A 26,566-nucleotide genomic window follows, 5' to 3' on the forward strand; every position below is an offset into this window, starting at 1 on the left:
CATATCCGCTTTGTTTTGACAGCAAGAGGCATTATCATGACTTCCCATTACACCCACATGTAAATCCATATATATCTTACCTCACATTCTTGCAACTCCCATTCTCCTCTGACTGTGTACTTGACTGGCAGTGGATTCTTAGTCTTGGTGTACAGACCCCGCTGTGCAGGCACAAACCCATTCTCCCTGGACTTCTCATAAACCTTTTCTGATTTAGCAGTCCAAGATTTGATCGGCTGAGGCTTCAACTGCCTCGGTCCTCCACCCGAGGACGTTGACCCCAGGTGTCCCTTGATGACCATCATGGCAGCTGGTTTCCTCGGCAAATCAACTCTCATGAATTAAACATGGCACTTCATCACTGTCATCAATATCTATGCAGCATCTACGTTACAATTACGGCTCTCTTTACACTAGACAATGTATTGTCTGACATTAAATTCTCATCCAGTCAATGGCTGCTTCACAGCTTATCTAAAAATTCTATTTCAGTAATTTGCTCATATAATATGCACTACATGTGTTTTTGCATTTTGTAAGCCAAGTCAAAATGGCAATTTTGATGGATGGGTCATGAATATTTAAAAAGCTGTCTGGTAACCGAGCATGCCTTACTCCATATGCTACGAATCACGTGCCTGGATCAATATCTCCTGATAATAAAAGAACACCTCATCATTTGTGTCATGTATAGTCCATTTGCATGTTTCTTTTTGTGACGATGTTCCCTATAGTCTAACTTGTAAGGATTGGTGTCACAGTGTTCTTGCGAGTGCTGTAAATGTGATTTGAAACTTCATCCTCTGGTGAACTTGAATAGATTTTCCATAAACCTGGAGAAAGAAAAAGAAAAAAGAAAAAGAATAAATCGTATCTCATATTATGCTCCAGGGAAAATTGTTCAGCAAGCATGGGTTGGAGCACTAGAGAATTTTAATAATTCAAATCTTTAAAGCCCTGAAACTCCACCTTTGTCATCTTAACCAGAGCATAGCATTGAAACTCACCAGAAACCGCTTCCCAAATCTAGAGGTTGCAAATTACATGTGAAGAATCATATTCAATGGGCCAAGGGTCACAACAAATAGAATTACCGGTAGATAATAATCTAAAGGGATGAACAGACTTTTACAATCTAAATTTCCATTAACATTACACTCTGAAGAAAGAAAAATCTCTGCATGACAATTCACCTGTCTGCATTTTTTGTAAAAAAATTGATCGCCCCAGAATTTTCTTTCCTACTGCCCTTTGAAATCATGGAAGCTCTTTTGAGCTAATTCTAATCCAATAGATCTAAATCTAATCCAATGGATATAAGCATTGCATACTCTAAAATTACAGGACAGCAACGACAAAAGATCTATAATAAAACTAGAGCGTCCGAGTTGTGAATGCAAGAAAATAGATAGTATTCATTGCAGAATTGCTTTTTAATGCAGACACTGATGAATTGCTATGGTTGTTTCCACTCAATGGTTATTTGCTATTCATTGCTGTCTTTTTTCAGAAAACCCAAGGGACCATTTCAGATGGGTTGAATGGTGGCTCCTAATAGAAACACAAAAGGACACAAATGGAAGTGGCTGTATTTGTGGTACAAAATGTATGGAAAATACATTTATGCATTAGTGATCTTGTCACCAAATTAACTTCTGATACTTCAATTCCATTAAAAAAAAAAGATAAACATGTACTTGTATAAAATACATTGGACACAACATAATATCAACCATTTTTAGTACAACAAATTTAATCAATGTGATAAATAAATAAACATTGAAATGGAATGAATATTGATGCGTAACTACCACAGAACCTCTGGTTCTATCAAGGCAACCATCTCAAACGTATTTCATCTGATAGTTATAGATGGGTACATGAAATACAAACTTTAATGTTAGAAAAAATAAGAAAATGCCTAATTGAAGAAATGAAAACAAAAATACAAATCAAAGAAAATTGTTTTCTACACCCTTATGTTAAAACAGAAGTCCATTCTGCCTAGTTGTGTAAAACATTTTCCATGAGTATCCAAGCATTTGCATAGTGTTCTGTCCCTGCAAAACTAATAACGAGAAAAACTTGATCGCAATAATAGCTAAGATTGATAACTCTTGACAGTGTATTTGTTGCATGGCACCTGATTAAACTAATACTAGACTTGTATTACGTACAGGAAAAAATGCACAGTAAATCATCTGTAAAGAAAACTTGACTGCCTACAGCCGAACAAGCAGTTGTTATGGTAACAATGACAGTGGGATATCACAAATTGTTTTTTTGTACTTCAAATCATTCAAACCTAATTAAATTCTGAAAAATGATAATGTCAAGAAATAACATAAAGTGAGACATATGGAACATACAGTACCAAACTACATGTACATGTACCTACAGTTAACAATCTTCCCACTTAATATTCATAAGATATCTACAATATTCATTACAAAACCAGAAGAACAATATATAAAATGGTCACTGACTGACTTGCCAAAAAAACTAGTACCAAAAAAAGTAAGCAAACTTGGCTCAAACATTATTTTGTGTAGTTTCTACACAATGTTGTATACAGGAAACATAATACAAAAACTATTATCTACAAAAGTTAAAATATAGAGGCATAAAAATATATTTGTGACATGCACAGTATACAGGTATAAAGATTCCCAACAAGTAAGGCAAGATATATTTTTCAGTTTAAGATCAGAAGGTCATCAATATAATGTATCTCATGCACTACTGGATGACACCATCTCCCATTCTAATCCAAGCTGGTGTTCATGTACAAGCACAATATATTTAATGCTTGTTTGTAAGTTTGTCATATTTTTTTAACAACAGAATCCTGCATGGATATATGCCCCTGTGTACATGCATACATTTGTATTCATAATATATTGGAAAGAGCAAATTGATCTAAATAACAAACAAATTTTGAGAGTTTGAAAGATACCTGTCTACCTACCAGACAGCATCCCTCTTCTCACATGTATGTTTGACTCTTGCCTATTATCTGAAGTACTCTCCTACTCCACCAACTGTATTGATCTCTACAGGAGGACTAATCCTTATACCAAACAATATCACCTCTTTGCCAAAAAGCCATGAACACAACACCCTAAGTAAATATACCCTTTTATTCATTTTCTTTACTTCATAAATTTGTTTTGGAAACAAAAGAGCCTCTTTAGGGGCTACCCAACACTCGAGAAGAAGATAACAATTAACACTATCAAAAGTAATAATGATAGATTGGCTACTGTAACTGAGGGCCGGATCCTTGGTTTTTATTGTCTCTGTCTTTCAACCAACAACTACTCCTCACTTTCTTATGAATGGAGTGGTATGTTGTTCTTGACAAACTAATTATAACTCCACTTCCGAATGAACAGTTTTCTTATCTCTGTATGTACAGATGGGTTTTCTTGCACAATTAATAGGCCGTAGTAATCACCTCCATGAATACATACCACTAGATATACATGTACATTTAACTGCTATGCCCATTATCTGAACTAGAAAGTGGCCATTTTAATACAAAAAATGCTCTGTATCGCACCTACAAATGTACCTGTACATGTGATTAAAAAGACCTGGATATTCTATTATCTCGTATGCTGCGATTTGCCAACACAGATACTGGTCATACCACTTTAGGGCGATCCTATGCAATGTGTCATGTAAGAGATATGTCTTTTTTTTTAACCATATTTCATTTTAAAAAAGGAAGAATCTTTTGATGTGAGCATTAAAAAATGGTGCATTCTGGTATACCCAATATTGGTCATAGTCATACATGTATCAAGAGATTTTTTGTTCATAGAGAAAATATGTGGATAAATGTCATGTCATACGGGACACGTTGCGCTAAAATGCCCATTTATTGTTTGAAGCCAGAAGGGCATTAATTCATATCAGTTTACACACAATTAATCCCTCTCTGGCTCCGAACAGATGATGTATTCCGAAAATAAACACCCATTCTAAAAGGTCCGACAGTACATACATGTAAGAAGCAGCTAGGCATCCAGCGTTTCACAAAATCGTACCAGGTACAAGTGTGCTGACATCCCATCAAAACACATGTTAATTTTAATACATGTTTCAAAGAGATGTTGGAGGGAAAAAAACTTGTACCGGTACTTCTTCTTCTTCTTCTTCTAGATAATCTGCCTCCTTCAATACTGAAGATTCTTGCAGATGCCGTATAATCGGCCTGATTGGGGTGTGCAGGTGGACCATTAAAACTGGTTTCATGAAAATGATGCCCAGGTGAAATTCATCTAACACTTCACCTTTGTTCTCTAGATCAGTAGCTTGGTCTTGGTTATATCACACACATTGTTAGCGCAATACCTTTCCATTTGATATGAATTTATATAAATTCTTTAAGTTTAAATAGTCAAAGATTTACGAATGTTAGATAGATATTAGAATAAACAAGACTTGCTAGTTCATAATAATAAGCCTAACTAAGAATTCAAACCCATTCAATATAAACATCCATCCAGGCCAGTGAAAAATAATAAAACAAAGCAAACCATGAACTAGTACACTACACTAGACAATAACAGTTACAGTTGCATGTGCAAACCAAAATAAAATAAGGAACATTCCCATGGATTGAAAAAGCATTCAATTACAGGATATCGGTTCTGAATAAAAAGAACGATTACAAAACAAATACATAGCAGTGCAATAGCTGCAACTGCGCGACTGGCACCGGGGTTCTGCTCATTTCTACACCGCTTGGCAAGGCGTGCCCCGAGAGCGACCACCGGCGTGGCGAACGTCTAATCGGACGTTCAAATGTTTCGGAGCTGAGGGCACTCACAAAATAATACAATCTTCCATATTATATCACATGGTGTTTCATTATGTAAGAGACAGTAGATGGGTAAACTTACCTTGTCAACTAGAGATATTTCACCTCAATCTTGGACGAATTTATAGGTGCAGTCTCCCCGCATTCTTCTCGCTTAACAACAATCCCATCAAACTTGCGGAGCGGAGGCGTTCAGTACGCGATGTGGGTGTATACACCACCGTTTCACCGATCCGGTAACAGGTGAAACCAGGGAAGTGGCGTACAAAGCAACGACGATCACTTTTCAAAACACGCTTTCAAAGCGGTATTGTCGTGCTGGCGCTGTGGTAGAAAGAATGAACGCTACACATTGCACAGAATGGCGTCACCAATAAAGCGGCCCAATCGGCGCCACTTTTGTTTGGGTATTATCTGCATTTCACTCATTAAGGAAAAATTTTAATTTCTTGTGCCGGTTGTCCATTTTTCAACCCTAGATTGAGTTTACGTGACTGTTGTGGATTGTAAGAATTATCTACTCCTTATTTTGCCGAAACGAGATTTCATATAAACTGCAAGGCGTGGCTGGCAAAGATACTCAATTCGTTTACAGCTTTTCAAATCCATGTATTATGGAATGACCCTATGTAGGGGCCATATTCTAAAAAACAACTGATTTTATATTTCAGACTGAAGCAGCCCTAACTATTTTATTTCTTAGGTGTTTGATGTATATAAGCCCTAAGCTTAATTCAATAATTATTTTTCTCTTTTCTTATTCAATCCGGTGATCTTTAACTATATAGTATTTTCTTCTTCTCTTTGTTTTTTAACTGAGTTTCGATCACATTTTGAATTGTTTAAAACACATCATAGTCAATAATTATTTACCAAACAAAGCAGACGGATTATTCTAAATGGAAACGATATTGATTCAAATAAAACATTTACATACTTATTAGGTACGTATAGGAGATTACAAATGAGTGAAATAAAATGTGTCATCATTTATCCGAGTACACCGTCCGACCTGGAAATACGTCTCCCTCTCTCTCTCTCTCTCTCTCTCTCTCTCTCTCTCTCTCCAAAACAACACACGCACCCCGTAACGGATCCAGTATCTTCTGGCGGGGGGGGGGGGGGGGGGGGGGCACAACTCCGAAAAAATGTTTGGTGTGCAATTTTAGATAAAACATTATCAGAAAATCAAAACTAATGAATGAATACAAAAATGAATTTAAATTAATTTGTGTAAATTTTGTTTTCTTCACCTCATACAGGATCCATCACTGACACGCGCGTAACTCTTAATCTACGCAATCTCTCTCTCTCTCTCTCTCTCTCTCTCTCTCTCTCTCTCTCTCTCTCTTCTCTCTCTCTCTTTTGTATCTCTTTCTCTCTCCCGGCCATCTAGTCTTTTTCTAAAGTCATCTCTTATCATTAGCAACTGTTCAACATTTAGAAAACATACGTTCAAACTAAAGAAATATTTAGAACCCTTACTCTTAGCCAATTCAAATACTGAAATGAATGAAATTTTAGTCACTGTTTAATTCAAGTGCACACCAATATCTTTTAATATGTAAACGGAATGGAGAGAAACAAGGTCATTAATTCATTTCAAAGTGTATTCATGGTGATCATTTCAATTTGACCTAAACAACCATCGCAATGGTGTTGAATATAGGTTTAACCATCCAGTGGCACTGGTTTCATGGAATAGACACCGGCCTCCCCAAGAAACGAGCTAGATGGATGAAATGCAAGATAACAATTAAGGGCATCGAGTGAGGGGAGCTGGGGATACTGGAAGGATCTTGTTGAATGTTGTTTCCCATCTCTTTCATTTTACACCATTCGATGGGGTTAGTAACATTGTGCCCCCTTGGGCCAACTGTATATCCAAGTCACTAAATTAAATTGCAGTGGTGTATAAGCCGACGGAAGGCTTCCGAAAAATGAAGGACCATGACTAATATTTACGTCCTTGGTCAGAAACAAAAATTAGTTCGAAGCTACTTACTGTTTTGGATATGTTCTGCATCATTTCAATGTCACATTTTAAGAGGATAATACAGTGGCCATTAAAGGTATAGACCAGTTCAGGTCATGCGATTGCATTGTGAAAGAAATGTTGTGGAATCGATCAGAAGAGGTTGATCATCTATAGCATATAAGTATTGATGTGTACTGCAAGGTTCTGGAATAAAAATGATAAGAAATTTGGCCCAGTCTTGGTAAAGTTACAAGCACTGTACACAGAAAGATGTATATGGGACTCCGCGATATCTATCCAGGCCGGATAGATATGATAATTTACCAAATATATCAATATTATTAGAAGGCGGTTTCCCGTCAGAATTTGTATCATCACGTAATAGTCAAAACATATTCTTTCACATGATTGGTAACAAGAGCTTACATTTCATTTTTTTGAGAGGGGGCGTTTCCAAAACTGGTCTATACCTTTAAACATTTTAAATGTTTTATCTTTGTAGTTTACGGATTGTTTAATGTTCGTATCTTTTGCATCGTTATTTATTTTAATTGCTTTCTGGAATCTAATGTCGTAGTAAATCTCTAACCAAACTGATTTCATGTATAATCGTTTTTAACCTGGATAACGGTAGATCAGTCCAGGCGTTATAATTTCAATTTTGAATAACAGATTTATGACCAAAACCTGTAACTCAATGAGAGGTATCTATTCAGAAGAAGAGATCAACCCAAAAGATATTTGCCTTGTCTAGAATCATATTAATGCTCCTATAAACAACAAATACATTTATATTCTAAAATATGAATAATACAGCAAAATAGTGGCATTAGGAGGCAATCTATATAAGGAAATTATGGTACATAATTTGTGTACACGGCTAGTTGAGTATTTTGCGCATTTAACCTGGTAGATAATGCACAAAAATTTGAGAACGTCCTTTCCCATTCAATATACAATCATGGTTGATCTCATTCCTTGACAATTTATATACATATTTTTTCTGTCAATATTCACTCAAGTTTAAATGCAGATAACATAATTTATTGTACCATTATCAGGGCTGACAATTATACCTTTCCCAATCAATAAGACACAAAAAGACACCATTTTCAGAACGCCTTGTAGCAGAAGGTATGTAGAATTCATTTCCTCCTAGCTGGCACACTAATTGGCTTACATTCTCCATCTCACTTTGGCATACGAGTCATTTATACATCCATTCCATCGAAACTCGATTCCATATTCATACAGCAGTGAGTCACACACAATTCAATAATGCAACATCCAGATGCAATTTGCTTGACGACTTGAAGCATGCAAGTCAAGAATAAAATAAAAATAACCGGCTTACCCATGGAATATCAATTCGAGTCTTGAATTGACTGCCATAATTTCCAATATAGGAAGCAGGGTATATCGTACCACTGACTGCTACATCGATCTGCTTGAGTGCCAGCATTCAACTATACATGAACATTGCTGCGATTCAATCATCGTTTGCTTATTATCCATCCTACAGGAACGTAAATAAATTGATATCAATTAATATGTTTTAGGATAAATAAATATTTTCATATAGCTCATAGTATACATATAATTATAATTTAACAAAAGTTGAAACTAAACATTTTAAGTCATATACGTCACATGTATTGTTTGCCTTTAAGGCTATCAATAAGAGAATATTTTTTGAAATAAAAGAGTCTATCGGAAGCATTGCGATGTCACATTCACCCCTATAAAAATCATTTGTTGACAAGTCCGTCATTAAAGCTTGAATTATAATCACGCTATGACAGGAAAGAAAGACTTTACAGCTGACTATTAAAACACAGTATCATGTCTTGTACAACACAAGCCTTTAGTAGGCCCTACACTCTAAGAAAAAAGGGTGCAAAAAAGGGTGCAATGTAAGATTTTGCACCCTTCCCACAAAAATGAACCCTATCGACCAAAACAGGGTGAAAAATAAAAGTTTGCATATTGCATTCAATTCATGATTACTTTCCACGTGTTCACATAAAATACATTTATCATGATTTTTTAAGCAAATTATGACAATGCACATCAATTTTGTGATTTGTATTTTCCTTCGGCAATCATTAACCAATAGATTATTTTGTCTGATCATGTTACAATTACATTCACGTTTTAGCAATAGATATATTGATTATATGATTACTAACCAAGAAACATCATGCATGTTTAATATGTATTTGTGTACGAGCAAATTTCATGAGTATTCCTCGATGTTGGGTGCAGGATTTAACCCCTAAAGGTGCTGCTATTGTTGCATCGTTTTTCACCCTTAAATGTGCAGGATTGAACCATAAAGGGTACTAACATGTCCCCTAAAAGGTTCAATCTGGCACCCTTGTAAAGGGTGCAGGATTGCACCTTTAAAAAAGGGCGCAGGATTTAACCCCTAAAGGTGCTGCTATTGTTGCATCGGCTTGAACCCCTAAGGTGCATAGTTGCACCATTTTTTCTTAGTGTGTATAGCTATACTAGAAATAATTATATATATCATGTTACGCAATTTATTTTAACATCATGAAAAGTTACTGTTGCATGAAACAGATGAATTAGAATGCTACATAGCACGAATTCGAATGATAACCTGTTCAGTTCAAGGCAAGTTTAACTTGAGTCCAAAACTGTAAATATTAGTATGTGACAATCGTTTGAAACCCAAATATACAATGATTCAAATTTTTACAATGCACATACACTCTGCATATGGTAAGATTCGTTTTGTAAATTTATACACTGATTGCTAATATAACTTAAGCTGGCCTCCGCATGAAAGCCATAACCATGTAAATCGTCCTTGATGTGAAAATATATTCATCGATGTATTTCTGGACAATAATAATTTCATCCCTGTTAGACAGTCTTAGATTCTATATTTGGAATTTTAGTTTATATTCGAGGCCAGAAAAAGGAATTATATCTTAATGGACCAAAATCTTTCAAACAGGTGATGCAAATAGATTTACAATCGTTTTTTTCCCCGGTATAAATTGTTCAACTTGTGCACGTTAACGAAACGTTTTTACTGTCATCACAGTAGAACTCCAATAATCCATCTTAAATGTGATTCATCTACGTTAATTATGGAAATGCATTGCTGACTCGTGACGCTTATTTTAAAGACTTAATACTTCCTAGGAAGTCCCCCTGAAAACTGCCTTCATTATTCAATTCAAATTTAAGAGAGCTGAGATCAGCAGGAACGCTTAGAATTGTAATGTTTTCAAGCTCATGCCGACGGGTTGTTAGTTGTGATTTAGCAGAGAACACCGTTGCCGTGCTGCTGTCAGAGGTTATGGCACCTTCTGCCATGGAGATCATGTTACGTAATATATCCACAGTACGCTGGAGACCGTCGATGTGGGCCGCCATTTCGCTCTCCTTATCCTCCTTGGTCTTGTGAAGGGTGTTAATAAGACGGGCCTGTTCAGTCTGTATGGTGGTAAGGAACTCTCGTGCTCGTCTCTGTATATCCTTCTGAGCTCGATCAGATCTTCTCTGAAGGTCTTTGGCGATCTGGACAGTGCACTCGATGGCTGTTGAGAAGACGCCAAGTTTGCGCTTGCAATCAGCCAGGATGAGTCGAATTTGATCTCGTTCTCGATCAGCTGCCAAGACAAGGGTCACGACACGATGTGGAGGTCGAGCGTGGTCGGTTTGACCACATTCACTACATATCGCCAACTCACAAGCTTCACAGAACACTGCTACCACACGATCATCGTGCTCTGGACAATAGTAGACAAGATTGGTATTTTCTTCACCATCCCCTGGACTACGGATGCACTGTCCAGCTGCTAACCATGCCTCAATATCTCGCATCACATGGTGACGAAGAGCTCGAATTCGTCGATGGGCCTTCACGCAATCTTCACAAAGAAATTCACAGCAGTTGAGACAGCGTGAAGATGCGGGCGAGTTGTCCTCGCAGTTTGAACAGGTGTACGTAGTCCCATTGGGTGCTCCACATGGCAGGTCTTCAAGTGGTTTCTGAATCGAGGTGACAAGATCCAACAGATTAGAAAGCACGAAATTATTCTTCAAGTCTGCCACACCCTCTCCATGCAATGGTGTCTGCTCGCGACACGTTGGGCATACCACTGTGTCTTGTACAGTAGGCGCCATACGAAGCAGACAATCTTGACAAAATGTGTGTAGACATTGCAACACCTTTGGTCGTCTGAAGCTGTCCAAACATATCTGACACTCTAAAAAATCTCCGATCTTTTCGAGCAATGAAGATGCCGCCATATTTTCGGTTTCATCTCCGTGCTGCAATACGTGTATAAGAGTGTGCGAGTTCCCCTCCTACGTTTACGTCTACCGAAGATAACAAGTTGCGCAAAGCTAGCGGTGTGCTGAATGAGTCGTCGGTGGTCGTGTGCATGCATTACACATTCCTCACTCATCCGCACGCTAACGTGTGCATTTTCATATTCTGTTTCATCAACGAAACGGTGTACACCATGCTATCATCTTCGCTCTCACATTATTTCAATGTGTAACTACTGTGCATGCACTAGTCTAGCAAGCTAAACGACTAGAGGTGTGTTGTATGATAGTGCTTTAAATTCTACCTTTCATTGAGTTTAATTTCGATTCATTTAAGCATTCAATAAATGAATATCAATAATAAAGTTCAAAACATGATAACGATAATATCCAATACATAAAAGTTACATCCTGATTGAGTAAAAAAATAGTACAATCAACTCTCTCTCTCTCTCTCTCTCTCTCTTTACATTTTTCTCTGTACATACACCAATCAAGCTTACTTTAAAAAAACAGTCTCCAATTTACAACGATAAGACCTATAGAGGCTGAACATTCTTTAATGAGTTTACTACTCTCAGTGACAACATTATCACATCGAGTCTGAATTACAAGGCTGGTGGTGGGTAGGTCGCACTCCCGAGTTCAGAACATAATCTCCGATTGTGTCAGCCTCATCGCATCTCATAATACACAACATCATCATTAATTAAAAGTACATCTCGTCCTTATCCTCATTCCATATCGTTGCAATCGGCGCCCTTTCTATAGTCTTTTCGTTTTCTTTCATTTTGAATGGTGATTTTAAATACATATCAGATATCAATCATGATTATTCCATACCTTTGGAAAGGACTATATTCGTAGATTGAATGAGCCGAATAAGTATTATTTCAAGAATCACCCTAATTAGATTAGAAATATTGTCTTTTTGTTTGCTTGTCGTTGTTTTTTAATAGGTTTTTTTTTTTTATAGATCAAGTTTATCCTCCATCTCAGCCCGACAAGCAGTTCAGCCCTTAGATCAACACACATTTGAAATTCAGTTTGTTGGGTCGGAGCAATTAGATTACATATTCCCCTTCAACAACTTAGAATTAAAGAATACTGTACATTAAAAAATCAAAACGAAATCGGACGATTCGTTATCTTTAATTCGTGGTTTATTAGCTCGATTATCTAACAACTCGTCCTCTCTTGGAATTAACACATTCCAATCTTATAATTTGCATATTCATATCAAGTTTAAGAAGGAAAAATGATTATTAAGAAGGAGAAAAGTATTGGTACTCAACTACTCATAGTGGTGGTGGTGATAGAATTAGTATTAGTAGTAGTAGTGGTAGTAGTAGAAAAATAATAATAATAATAATAATAATAATAATAGTAATAATAACAATAATAACAACAACAAGAAAATGATGAAAAAACGTTATACCGAGGCATCTCCACATGGAAGAAGAATAGGAAGACGAAGGATGAAGAAAAAAGAAACAAAAGAAAAAGAAAGAAGAACAATTATAGCAAAGAAAGGAGGAGAGAGAGAGGGGCGTGAAAGAGAGAGCATGGAAATAAGAGTGGAAAATATTATGATTATGGATATCAAAAGGTATATTATTTAAAAAGAAATTAGTATAATGCCCACCGTTAACGGCATAATGGATTCTGGGTTGCTTTTATCACCTTTTCCACTCTTTCTCCCTATTCTCCCCATTCTTATTTTGTCTATCGCTTATTTAGTGTAATTTTAGTCGGTCTAATTCCCAGTTTTGTCTAATGCCCATTTCGGCTATTATCTATGTGGTCTGATATTAATGTAATAATAAATAATAATATTAATCAAATGATTAGTAGACGTTATATGGGTGGTAGACCAAATGGGCACTATACAAACTGGGAATTAGACCAACTGGTTATTAGACTAAATGAATAATAGACCAAATGGGTAGTTCACTAAATGGATATTAGACCATATGGAAATTAGACCGAATGACGTATAGCCTACGTGATCAATAGACAAATGATATGAAAACAAAATGAATATGAGATCATGTGGATGAGTTTAGAATAAATCGGAAGCGAAGTTCAGAACGTAACAATGTTCGATGACTTGAATGGAGAGGCCGGAACGTTTACTTTGAAAAAATTGGAGTGTTCAAAGCAGGCCTCGCGCCTGAACAGCAGAGACTGCGTGGTTATAAAAAAAAGTGTACCCAACTTTCGTACCTCCTAATTTACAATTCATAACACACAATTTACAATTCTTATAACACACAATGTGCGAATGATGCAAAATTACCTTTTTTACAGGAGCTTTTTGGCTTAGCTGATTTTTTACTGTTACAAGAACATGGGTTGTGTAAGTCACAGTTTGGATGGTTTGATAAATTGCAAAATGGAATAGGAAAACATGGGGTTAGTGCAATGAAAGAAGATGTTTTGCTAAAAGGGAGACCTCATGGTGGATGTGCAATCTTATGGAAACGTGGCTTAAAACTCAATGTGGAACCTGTTGTTTTAGAATCTTCGAGGTTAACAGCTGTAAGAGTTACTCTAGATGACGGGAAAATGCTTTTAATATGTTGTGTATACATGCCTTGTGATGATAGGTGTCTGAATGGAAATTTGGATGAATACAAGATCACGTTAAATGAGCTTGACTCAATATTACAAGGAACCCCCAATGATTATGTATGTGTATGTGGTGATTTTAATACAGATATCTCTCGAGACTCTCACCAAGCTACGACACTTTTGCAATTTTTAGGCCAGAATTCTTTTTACTTATGTCAAAATGATCCTTGTTGTAATTTTGATTATACGTTCTGTAGCAAGGGTAGTGGTGTAAGATCTCTAATTGATCACTGTATGTTATCAGAAAATCTAGTTGAGGCACTACATGGGTATGAAACAATTGACAGTGTTCACAATTTTTCAGATCATCTGGCAGTCAAGAGTGTGCTAGATATAAAGATAACAGAAATTGATCAGGAAACAGAATCAAAGGAAAGGGAAGGGAAAGTGAACTGGAAGTTTGCATCATCAAAAGATTTGGAGTTGTATAAACAAAAATTGGAAGAAAACTTCAGGCAAATTAAAATCCCTGTTTCAGCCATTCAATGTAGGGACAGGTTATGTAGAAAACATCATGACCTCATTAATGTATTTCATGATGATATTATCATTGCTTTACTGAGTAGTGCAGATGCGATGATTTCAAGTCACAGTTCTCAACAGTGTAAAGTGGTGCCTGGGTGGAATGATCATGTTGAGGCCTATTTTAGGAGTGCATTATTTTGGCATAAGATATGGGTTGAAAATGATCGTCCATCTCAGGGATTACTGTATGGATTAAGAAAGAAAACTAGGTCTGAGTATCATAAAGCTTTGAAATTGATGCTGAACAAATCTATGTCAGTTAGATGTGATAAAATGGCAAATGCATTAAAAGAGAAGAATAGCAGAAATTTTTGGAAAGAGGTGAAGAAACATTCAAAAAAGCCTAAGGGTTACCCAAACAGAGTGGATGGTGTTCAGGGGGAAGAAAATATAGCAGAGTTGTTTGCATTGAAATTTGGAAGGATATATCAAAGTATTGGATATGATGAAGGAAATATGGAAACGTTATTGAATCACATAAACTCCACTACACAGGAGAAATGTGAATGTAATGAGTGTTTACAGAATGACCATGTTATAGGAGGAGATGAAGTATCTAGAGCAATACTTAGGTTAAATCATTCCAAAAGTGATGGTGTAACAGGTGTGATGTCTGATCATATTATACATGGAAAGAAAATAATCAGTGGATATTTAGCAATGCTTTTTACTGCCATGTTATGGCATGGAGTGTCGCCAGATGGTATGCTCAAAAGTACAATGGTACCAATACCTAAAGGTCGTTGGAAAAATTTGGGCGATTCAGGAAACTTTCGTGCAATAACACTTGGTAGTATCATTGGTAAAGTTTTGGATTATGTATTTATGAAAAGGGAAGAAGGGAACTTGCAGACTAATGACCTACAGTTTGGTTTCAAAGCAGGGTTATCAACTACACTATGTACTGCTATGGTTAAAGAAACTGTATCGTACTTTAATCATGAAGGGAGTAATGTGTATGGATTATTGCTAGATGCTAGTAAAGCATTTGATAGAGTTAATTATGTGAAATTGTTTGACATTATGCTGAGCAAAGGGGTCTGCCCAATGATATGCAGGCTATTGCTTAATATGTATAAGAATCAAAGGCTAAGGTTGAAATGGAACAATGCATATTCTGATTATTTTACAGTTAAAAATGGTGTTAAACAGGGTGGAGTTATCTCTCCTTGCATGTTCTGTTTGTATCTAGATGGGCTGATAGAAGAGTTATGTGACAATGGGATAGGGTGCTTTATGGGCAATGTTTTTGCAGGAGCATTTGGTTATGCAGATGACTTGACACTGCTGTCACCTAGCGTGACTGCTCTTCAAGAAATGATTAAAACTTGTTTAGATTATGCCATTAAATTTGATATTTTGTTTAACCCTGAAAAGAGTCAGTTAATAGTTTTCAGCTGTAATGGTAAACCAGTTATGGATCCAGGAATCACGATAAATGGAAGACATATTGATATTGCATCAAAAGTAACTCATCTAGGGAATGATATTTCTAAGAATATAAATGATTTTGATATCTCAAAGTGTGTTGGAGATTTCAATCGACAATGTAATATGTTTTTGTTTAATTTCAAATATGCTAACTCTCACATAAGAAATATATTGTTTCATAAATATTGTTCGAGTTTCTATGGCTCACAGTTATATCCTCTGTTTGATAAATGTTTTGATAATATTTGTAGACAATGGCGGGTTGCAATAAGAAGGGTTTGGAAAATTCCATGGCAGACACACTGTCATCTTTTGCCTTATTTAGCAGGTGTTATGGATCCAGAGTTATGGTTTGCAAAAAGATGTTTATCTTTTGTTTTGAAAGCTATGAATTCCAAAAATTATACAGTGGCACATATAGCTGGAATGGCCAGGTATGGAGCTCATTCTGTGTTGGGAGGTAACATAAGATTCTTGAATGATAAGTACTTCATGGATAACAATGAAATTCAAAAGCAGTGGGCTGTGCAATGCCAAGTGAATGATGAGACAATACGCATAGTTGAACAAGTAAAGGAATTGATCAACTCGAGGGATGATTATTTATGTAAGGGTTTCCTTAACCGAGAGGAGTGCGAGGAAATTATCTTGTATTTATGCACACTCTGATCTTACCCTGTTATACATGTATTCTGTTGTTGATGTTGTTTTTTTGTCTTTACATATATTGTGAATGTGCCTATTTGTAGAATATATTGTATATTTTTTTTTATTTTTTTTTATATGTGCTTTTTAAAGCGAATAAAGAACTCTTGAATTGAATTGAATTGAATATGACTTTAAAATCTATTTCATGACGATGAGTAACTTATTCTCTGTCCAATGATGTCCTATTCATAATATTTGTCACGGGTGACTGAGCACCAGGGTCTTTAAAAAGTGTTGTCAAAGTAGAAAGAACACATTATGGTGATAATTTTTAACACAAAATGACAGTAGACTTTCATATAAAAAGAAACCCATCCCAAATAAATTTTATCCAGTGCCCCCACTCTGATATGTACCCCCAAATGTACCCCTTTTTACATAGAAAAAGTACCCCTTTTTATTTCACATTCCACATTTAAATCTAAGGGTGCCCCTTTTCATTTCCGTCGAGTGCCCCTTTTCAGTCGCGATAAGTTCCCTCTTCAACTTTGATCATAGCCCTTTATGACTTTTTTTTTACAGAATTCACTTTTTCGTTTCTATAAACAAGTCCATTGTAATTCTTTTTCTGATCTTCTAGTGGTACACATTTCAGGCAGATGTAAAATGCTTGTAAAATGGCGACTGGCTGGAATGCTCCCCAGGGAGTGGAAAATGTGCACACATTGTGTGCGGGTAAGCAAGAATCTGATGACCGGGGTAATAATATATCTGTAAAGCGCTTAGGCACATCGTTGGATCGGTATATTGAGCGCTATATAAAAAAACGGATTATTATTATCATTATCATGTCTGCAAGGTTTACCATTCTGGAGCTAGAAGACATGCTTACATACACCTCCATGTTACCAAAAAGAAGCGAGCTATGTTGTTTGTTTAAGTTATACCGTCAAAGTCAAGAGGAGGGTAGGGGCATAGAAAATATTTCAGGTAAAGCAGGCGAGAAAAAAGGGGAAAAAGTTCATTCTCACACTTTCTTGAAGCTGTACATACATTTAAAAAAAAATTACCCTATAAAAACTGTCTATTTTTCTTCTGGGAGGATTTATTGCAATTCATAGTTCAATGGTCCATGCAATCACACCTCCCATCCCAGGGGCGTCCGAGCGACTTCCAAAGTTGGGGGGGGGGGCACCAACAAAAAAGGGCACCTATACAAGGACAATCTCAAAGCGAAAATGGACAATATTTAGACATTGGTACATACCCCTATACATTGTGATTATCAGGGATGATTTCAATGTTTGTTTCTCTTTTCTCTGTATACATCATATACAAGATATCATACTTTGCAGGTGCGATGGTCTGAAAATTCATTTGCGAACGAAGCGAGCAAGGAAATATTTTAAGATTTGTGAGGTCGCAGTGCGAAAAATAATATCAAAGAGGAAAAACCACAATCCTGATGGGCTTATAAACACATTCTCATAACGGAAGACCGAAAAGCCATTTGATAAGTAACATAATGATATCATCTATAAATGGGCGTAGCGAGCTAGCGAGCTTAGGGGGAAATTGTTCTTAGTCGCTTGAAAATAGAGGCGCGTTTAATGATGAGTGGAAAAGGGGATACTTTTCGAAAGGGAAAAGACACTTATTAGAAAAGAAAAGGAGCACGTGTCAAAGTACAACGGGTATTTACCAGAGAAAAAAAAATGGGGCACTCCTTACACCTACATAAAGAGGTACTCACCGGGAATGAAAAAAAGGCACCTATGAGAATGGGAAATGTGCATTTGTCAACGGAAAAAGGGCACCCATCATATTTTGATAGGGGCATTTATAAGAGCTGAAAAGGAGCATTTATGAAAAGGAGCACTGACCAGATATAACAAGGAGCACTTATGAGAATGGAAAATGGACACTTATTGCAAAGGAAAATGAGCTAGAACTTTTCGAAGGAAAAGGGGCGAGTGTCAAATTAAAAGGGGCACTTATCCGAGGTGAAACGGGGAAGGGGCACTTTTACAAATGAATAGGGTTACTTGTCAAAGTAAAAGGGGCACTTTTCCTATGTAAAAATGGAGGGGAATTTTGGGGTACTTGAAGAAGAAAAAAAAGTTAGTGGTGGGGGGGGGGGGCACTGTTCACCCTGCCACCCTTTGAGAGCCGCCTCTGTGTACCCCTCCCTTCCAGTAATAATACCGCCCTTATCTCTGGTTGCCGCCCTTCTCAGAGCATGTATGGTATATGCATGGTATACGTGCAAAATAAGTATGTGTGCACAAAATATGCACCACACACTGATGATGTAATTTTAGATTTTACGCAATCCTCTTATGGTTAATCTACTATTATTGTAGGGTTCAGAGAAGGGAACTTGTGCCTAATAAAAATTAATAATTAACAAATCCTACAGAAAACAACAAATTTGTTTTTTTTTTATTAAAAATGAACACAACAACTGAGGTTTAGAACTTAAATTATTTTTTAAATTCCTACCTGGAATTTGCTGGAAAAGTCATTTTAAATTAGTATTATGTATCACCCCTAATTTTATAATGGAATGCGCCTCATCGCCGTTAACGTTGCTATCGAATTCACTAGCATGCACTAGTATCGAAGGTGTGGTTTATTTTCGGAGTGATCAAGAGACTTTTTGGACATATTTCTTCCAAAATGGGGGGCTCAGTGTCAAGATCAGACTTTGCATGGGTGTACACTGATGAACCACACTTCACAAGAAGAAAGGAGATGCTAAGTAAGTATTATTTTTGTAGTAGAAAAACATATCATAAAGCAGATAATATCAAGACCAATCGACCAACTTGCTTGGAGTGGAGACAATCGACAGTCCCACGTACAAACTTGGATGTCGGCTGTCGTGTGAAATAAGCAAATCGGACAGTTTCCAGGTCTCTTTCGTCCGTTCTAGCCTCTTATTTGGGTAATAATACGGCGCTAATTCAGAATCATATCCATACTTTGACCCTACTAAAACATACCAAAAATCGACTAAAGTAAATCTTCATCAATATTCAATTGTTCAAATAATGATCATGATTTAAAATAAAAGTTGTTGTTAATTATGTTAATCAATCATCAATGTTATGTTTCTTGGTCTACTCTCAGATCTTACCTATTTCGTGTCAACTTCCTTATCATTTTTGGAGTATTTTTTCCTAAAAGCAAAGACTCATCATATACACTTTCTCACAGAATTCACGGCAAGCTGCTTCATGATTCAATTGCATACCATACCGGCGTTGGGGTGCTGGCGTGCGCGCGTGTGTGAAATTAACGACCGTAACAATTAATTCAATAATTGCTTAGTTTAACTTAATCATTTAAAGGTACTAGACCTAGATCTATGTCCCATTTGCAGGCCCAAAAAATGAAAAGGTTAAATTCCAATGGCATTTGAAAAACAATACTACTTTAGAACTTCCTTAAAAAAAGGGGGGCTTGAAAATGTCTAAGTGGGAAAATAACGAATATTAGTTGTCGAATCGACTTTAGCTATAGAGCCAGCGCCAGTAAGTAATAATAGTCTGATTTTTCAGACCATTGTACCGAATGGTCGTACGTTTTATGCTGCGCAAAGATTCAATCAGTTTAATTTTGGCCATTACAAGAAGTGGGTTATTGATGTAGACAAATGCTCATTTTATGTATGTTTTAATATTACCAAAGATGAAAAAAGCCAGTCAGTCACTCAATAGTGTTTGACAGTGAAGTCTAGCAAGTAAACGGGTTTAAGTAAACTGCTCAAGTTTAAATTTCACAGATAGAACATACATAACACGTTCATAATTCCTGCAAAGTTCTACAGAATTTGATGTTGGCTGAAAAAGGGACATAGTATCTTTAATGAGGATCTAAGATTACATTCGCGCCTGCACCCCAACGTCAGTACGGTATGCAATTGTATTGTGATAACGGAGTGATAGAGATTTGTTTACTTTCCACGTGTTCCCATTAAAAACTAATAAAGGTGCAATTTACATTACAAAAACACTGACCTCTTACAAGAGTTAGCAATGTTGGTTCCTGCTGAAATGCAAAAACATGTGGTATACAAACTATACACGCACATGTTGCCAATTGATACTTACTTTATGATAATAGCAGTTAAAGTAACTTGAAGGCGCACACGCAGGAAGTTCGCTAAATTCAGCAATCTCTTTGATGGGCGCCTTATTCTCTTTATTCTATGCATGATGTATATATTCCTTGTAATTCAGCTCTTGATCCTTGAGCTGAGGTAAGGTTTCTTAATAATTACTTTTTCAAATAAAATCACATATTCACTCTTTCAGAAAAATATCCACAAATCAAGAGGCTAATGGGATACGATACCAACATTGCAAACATCATGCTTGCCATGGTTTTGGTCCAAGTTATCACGTCATACCTTCTCCGGAACGAATCATGGATGACCATTGTCATCGTAGGCTACTGCTTTGGAGGGGTGGTCAATCATTCCATGACCCTGGCACTACACGAGGTTGGTCACAACTTGGCGTATGGACATGCTAAACCAATGTGGAACAGGATAATAGGATTCATTGGTAATCTGGTGATAGGTGTACCCATTTCAGTGTCTTTCAAGAGATATCACCAGGATCATCACAAGTATCAGGTAAAGATTATACTCCAGGGATACATCAACTCACAACACATTGAGTTACCTCAGTGGTAAATTGACAGAACAGATAGGCTTAGGTGTACAGTTTGAAATGCCTTGTATGTGCTAGTAGAATAAAGAAGTCATTAACCAGAGATTTCAGAAGATGACCAACAGAATGCCTCGATGCCTGTTAATTAAATACAGAATGTTTAAATACTTTTACCAATCCTTAATTTAAACATCTGACCCTTGGTTTGGAATGGTGCTTTGAAATTACCATATCTGTGCTGTGAGATGAATTTTCAAATTCCCTTACAAAATATACAATATTTGCTAGAAATTATGCTAAATGAAATGCGTGCATAACATTTTTGGAATTGTAAGTATTTTATACTTTATCTTTGTTCACTTTCGCACCATGTAAAAGACTGTAACAATTTGTTTTCTTCAAACTGTCAATAATATTTTATTGAACACTACTGTGCATGCGAATAAGGTACATGTTACGTTCATACAATATTTATATTTCATTAAAATGTTTGTAGTTTCATGTTAATTCATGAAAATGTCAATTGTAGGCATTATTAAGTTAATGTTTGTTTATGATGTATCTTATAATTAATCAACTCTTTCCAATCTATGTATGTAGGGTGAAGACACCTTGGATCCTGATATCCCATCAGAATGGGAAGGCATCCTCTTTAGAAAGCCTTTTACTAAAGCTATCTGGATGCTCCTACAGCCAGCTTTCTATGCCTTCAGACCATTCATCAAGAGACCTAAGGTATGTTAATCTTCTTAATGAGAATTGAACATAACAATAGCCTAGGATATATAGTCCACATTACATGAGAAAACTTCATTCAGAAAAGATAACACATTTCATATTCTTTAAAAATATTTTGCACTTGATAAAATATTGGGCAAAATATGTTTTGTTTGTTACAGAAATAAATGCTTCTTTTACATTCCTACATTTTCTGAATGTTTCATCAAGTGCTTTAAAATGACTTTTCCAAATGAATATATTTCAGTTGTTATATTTTATTGGTTACCTTGATGTCCCAAAACTTTGAATCACAGTTTGAATTGATTGATCTGTCATTGCCCCCAAGAAGTTAAATAATAATTTTGACCAATTCAGTTTCACCCTTTTCCCCGATGATAATGAAATATGCATGTAATTAGCCAGAATTGATATATCTGCTTTTCAATTTGATTTTGACCAGGTTCCCAGCAAGCTAGAGATCATCAACCTTGCTATCCAGATAGTCTTCAATGCAGCCATCATCTATTTCTTCAGTCTGAAGGCTTACATCTATCTCATCTTGGGGTCTATGATGACCATGGGTCTTCATCCTCTGGCTGGTCACTTCATCTCAGAGCACTACCTCTATGAGGAAGGACACGAGACATATTCTTACTATGGACCTTTCAATTACATTGCCTTCAATGTGGGATACCACATGGAGCACCATGATTTCCCAAACATCCCCGGATACAAACTTCCACTTGTGAGTTTGCTTAATTATAACCTTGTATGAATCAGGCCATCAATTCGCTTCTATAATTAGGCATTGCATTATTGTGCAAATTGCACTGCAGTTTACTCAAAGTCGCACAAGTTGAATTTTCATTAAACCAAATATTTTACTTTCAAAACTTGTGTTATTTATACTACCTAAGTTGAATTTTGCATATTTTTTATTGTGCGGTCCAACAGATTGGACTTTTGCAGAGACAACTATTAAATGAATTTAATTTTTCAATATATTAGGTAAAAGAACATTTTGTTTGTATTCATTTCTTTATTATTCAAATTACCTTACTATGAAGTGATTCATACATACAGAAGAATCACTATATCAAATTTCAAGTTAATGGTATTTTAAATGGAAAAGAATATTTTTAGTCATAGATTGATTGCACAACTGATATTGGATTAAGGGCAGACTGTGTATTGTGAATTCAGATCAATAACGTTTAGTTACAGGAAATATTTATATACCTTTTTTCGTCAATATATTTATTGTTTCCCCTCTTTTTCTCTCCATGTGAATACAGATCAGGAAGATCGCACCAGAGTACTACGATCCACTGCCAACTCATGAATCCTTTGCTAAAGTAGTATGGGATTTCATCATGAGCCCTAAGATAGGACCTTATGCTCGTGTCAAGCGACCCAACTCTATTGACCCCACGTCCATTGACCCCTGGGATATGCCCCATTAGTGTCTGCTCTGTGTGAGTGTCTGGTGTGGGTGTGTCTTTCTGCAATCATATCAACTAATTTATATACAGTTCATAGACGTTCATAATTCTTTTGTCAGGGAAGAGCCAGAAGGGTGTTAACTTGTTTCATGTAGAGTCAATGCCCTTCTGGCTCTCAGCAAACAGTCTGTACGTTATGCGTAATGCATAGATTCCTTCATCGGGTGGAACTATTTTCTTTTAGGTTTTGCGCAATCTTTGATGGTGCTGGGGAATGTTGCGTCTATTCACAGAATCTTGCTCTCACCATATGTCAAGAAATTTGGATTAAAAAACTTGTCCATTTTGAATTCCACCGAAAGATGAACCAATTTTATATGAATTTTGTTTTAAGTCCAATTTTGAAGGTGGTATGGACTATCTATGGAATAAATGCTATATTTGATGCAGGATAGGTCATTATTTGACTGCAGTATAAGCAGAATGATAATATAAGTCAAACTTTGTAAAAAAAATTGGCAATCAATCTGTATGTTATACATGTATTTACTTAGGTAAGTCCATTTTATGTCATTTATTGCAATATAAGCAGAATAATAAAATTCGTAAAATTTTGAGTTCGTATTGGTTATGTTACGGTCTCTCATATACATTTCATGTGTTTTGGCATTACAAGGAATTTTGTTTGTAAGAAAGTTACCCTTTGACTTACTTGACTGTAAGCATCATTTCTTTGTTTGTGCACTATATGTACATACATGTATATGATGAAAGATATATAGAACGATCAATAGTATGTTCACTGTTGTTTTTTAACCCAGTTGGATCAAGAAACTCCCTGAATCCTGAAAAGAAAAACTTTTTAAACAATTTTTTATGAATAAATCTTTGCATGCCTTTGGTCACTTTGCCTGATCAGTACAAGACACTCATACTTCTTCATTGACCATTCTTTTACCTGTAAGTGGTCATAGTATAAGGAGTCTGTGATTGAACAGTACTACATTGCAGACTAAATACGGGACCTCATGCTTGTCTGTAAAAATGGTTATCTGTTACCTTTATGAAAACTGTCGATTCGATCTCTTCAGCCATTCCACTTTATAAAATTGAAAGTGTTTGACAATACTTTCAGGGTTAATTTACTCTTATCTTATTAGACAACAAGATGAATCAACTGTCACATAACTGATGTATCATTCAGGTATGAATGATGAGCCGAATAGCTGTATGTTATACAGAGCTAGGATCTTTATTATCCTTTTAACAAGGGTTATTTGTTTCATCCGAAAATTTAAAAAAAATAGCTTGGGTGACCAATGATAACAAAACCAATTATTTGTTTAGGAAGTTGGCTGGATGTCAAGTGGTATGGCACAGTGAAATGTCATAATGTTAGAGGTGCTGTAGTCTAGTGATTAAATCCCTTGACTGGGAATGCAAAGATTGTGGGTTTGACTGGCACTTATGCCCTTAAGCAAAGCGTTTATCTACATTGTTCCTCTCCAGCCTTTCAAGTGTGGATTCCTTTTTTGCCTGAAATATTGACAAATTTTTTCCTTTTAATCTTAAAAATAACTAAAAATTCCTTTAATCTTGTGCTACATGACTGATGACCTTGTATTGGGTTCATTATGATTAAACTTTTTGTAAGGAAAAGTATGATTTTACCATTCTTGTGACAAAACAGTGTGAAATATTTGATCTAACTTTCATTTTAGTAGATAGCAAATTAGCAATATGCAGTTTGTTACATGTTGCAGTTCATTGTATGCTACAGTATTTATATGATTACTTGATAGACTTCAGAATGACTTTGTTTTCATTATAAATGTAATAATGGTTATATGTATGAATCATGCTATTGCCAGACATGAATGTTAATCATTTCTGAGAGAATATTAACAGGAGAGCTGGCACAATTAAAAATGAATAAAATAAATTGTTTCTATATTTCTTGGGAAAGCAAGTCTTACCGTATGTGTTATTCTTTTTTAGGGTAATGATACTGTAGATTCAGTTAAATGTCATAACAAAGTAACATACAGTATGTGGTACATAAACAGCTAATTATTGCATACGTGTAAATGCTTTTACTGATTTACCATCCCACTATTATTCAAACATTTATTTACATATCCTACCTAATTTGGCAGGACAGTCCCAACAATAGTAACAAGTCCAAATTATTAATAAGAATAAGGTTAATTAAACATGACCTAAAAATTATTTCCCCTCAAATTTCTTCCCTTCTATGTCTTGTTCTGGATTTTCTACTTTCTTTCTCATCAAAATGTTCAAGTTTGAAATTTTCTGTAAACCATCCATCAATGTCTTAAAGACATGAAAAACTTCTGTTTATGATAAATACACCAGGGGGGTGTTTCACAAAGATCCTAAGTTGAACTTATATCTAAGTTGGCTTAATTATGGAAAGCCGTTAGCATCTATGAAAATATTTTGTTAAAAGTATTTTAAAAGGCAAAAAATGTCCATTCAAATCTTTCTTATTTTCTATTTTCAAGGAGATTTCATGTTCTTGATGTGGAATTTATATAAAGTCCAAGATACTTGATTTTTCTCTTTTGAACATATTTTATTTTAAGGCTACAAATGGCTCTCAATAACTTAAAGAGTCAAGTTCGACTTACTATCTTTGTGAAACACCTCCCTGATCATGACAATTTTTAATAAGAATTACAACGCTCAATGTCATAACTCGCAAATTGAAATAGGTTTCCACACTACAAGAATAAAATTTTACTTAAAACTCTAGACATCTTATAGCAGTTCAGAATTTCTAATGCTCGAAACAAATAACCTTTTCTGTCTCAAAATTCAGTAATATTTTCCTGTCTTTCATTGATAAAAAGAAATAAAAATATATTCCACATGAAAGTGACTAAAATCATCAAAATTCAACAAAGAAATTGCCCACTAGAACCACAAAACAGTGATTACAATGTTACTGTTGCCAATTTAGAGACTTCAATGATTATTTACAATTAAATCACTCTCATTAGTGGACGACATAATGTACTGCATCAGAAGCAGACTTAAAATTTCCATCAATTAGTAATTAAGAGCATTCTGGATCAAAAGATACAAATATAATGTCACAAAAAGGTGCCACTTTATGCCATGGGTTAATTGCGTCTAATTTCTCCACTTTAACCCATATGATTCTCTTTTCTACTCCGCTTCGTCTCACTCTCTTAGTATAATTTTTCCTTTCCTTCTCATATTCCATGTTCTTTTCTTCCATCTTGCAACCCTTTTCTTTATTTTCTGTCCTTTCTCCAATGTATCTTTTTTCGCTCTCATCTAGTGATCAACTTGTGTTTATTCCACTCAACCAATACATTAACATCTA

General features: G+C 35.7%; 3 protein-coding genes across 3 annotated transcripts in view; 1 reads left to right on the forward strand and 2 right to left on the reverse strand.

Annotated features, from left to right (window-relative positions):
- LOC753295 overlaps window positions 1-5,097 on the reverse strand; it is a 33,404-nt gene extending 28,307 nt beyond the window's left edge. The window contains exons 1-2 of the mRNA XM_001181782.4: window positions 4,911-5,097; window positions 81-833 (exon numbers count right to left, since the gene is read on the reverse strand). Coding sequence (XP_001181782.2) covers window positions 81-338 — 258 coding nt within the window. The 5' untranslated portion in view covers window positions 339-833; window positions 4,911-5,097. The remainder of the gene's footprint in view (window positions 1-80; window positions 834-4,910) is intronic.
- LOC100890212 (E3 ubiquitin-protein ligase TRIM56) lies at window positions 736-11,155 on the reverse strand. Its single transcript, XM_011672956.2, has 2 exons — window positions 9,974-11,155; window positions 736-833 (listed from the first exon to the last, which is right to left on the reverse strand). Exons 1-2 carry the CDS (start codon window positions 11,091-11,093, stop codon window positions 736-738), a joined length of 1,218 nt encoding a protein of 405 aa, XP_011671258.2. The 5' UTR covers window positions 11,094-11,155.
- A 7,801-nt stretch (window positions 11,156-18,956) lies between these two features.
- Window positions 18,957-25,158, forward strand: LOC587766 (sphingolipid delta(4)-desaturase DES1). The gene is made up of 5 exons (XM_787476.5): window positions 18,957-19,113; window positions 20,672-20,994; window positions 21,632-21,766; window positions 22,212-22,496; window positions 23,047-25,158. The coding sequence occupies exons 1-5, from the start codon at window positions 19,032-19,034 to the stop codon at window positions 23,212-23,214; spliced, it is 993 nt and encodes a 330-aa protein (XP_792569.1). The 5' UTR covers window positions 18,957-19,031; the 3' UTR covers window positions 23,215-25,158.
- The last annotated feature ends 1,408 nt before the right edge of the window (window positions 25,159-26,566 follow it).

The sequence above is a fragment of the Strongylocentrotus purpuratus genome, unplaced genomic scaffold (genome assembly GCF_000002235.5).
Source record: "Strongylocentrotus purpuratus isolate Spur 01 unplaced genomic scaffold, Spur_5.0 spur5_scaffold_5, whole genome shotgun sequence".
NCBI classification, from domain to species: domain Eukaryota; kingdom Metazoa; phylum Echinodermata; class Echinoidea; order Camarodonta; family Strongylocentrotidae; genus Strongylocentrotus; species Strongylocentrotus purpuratus.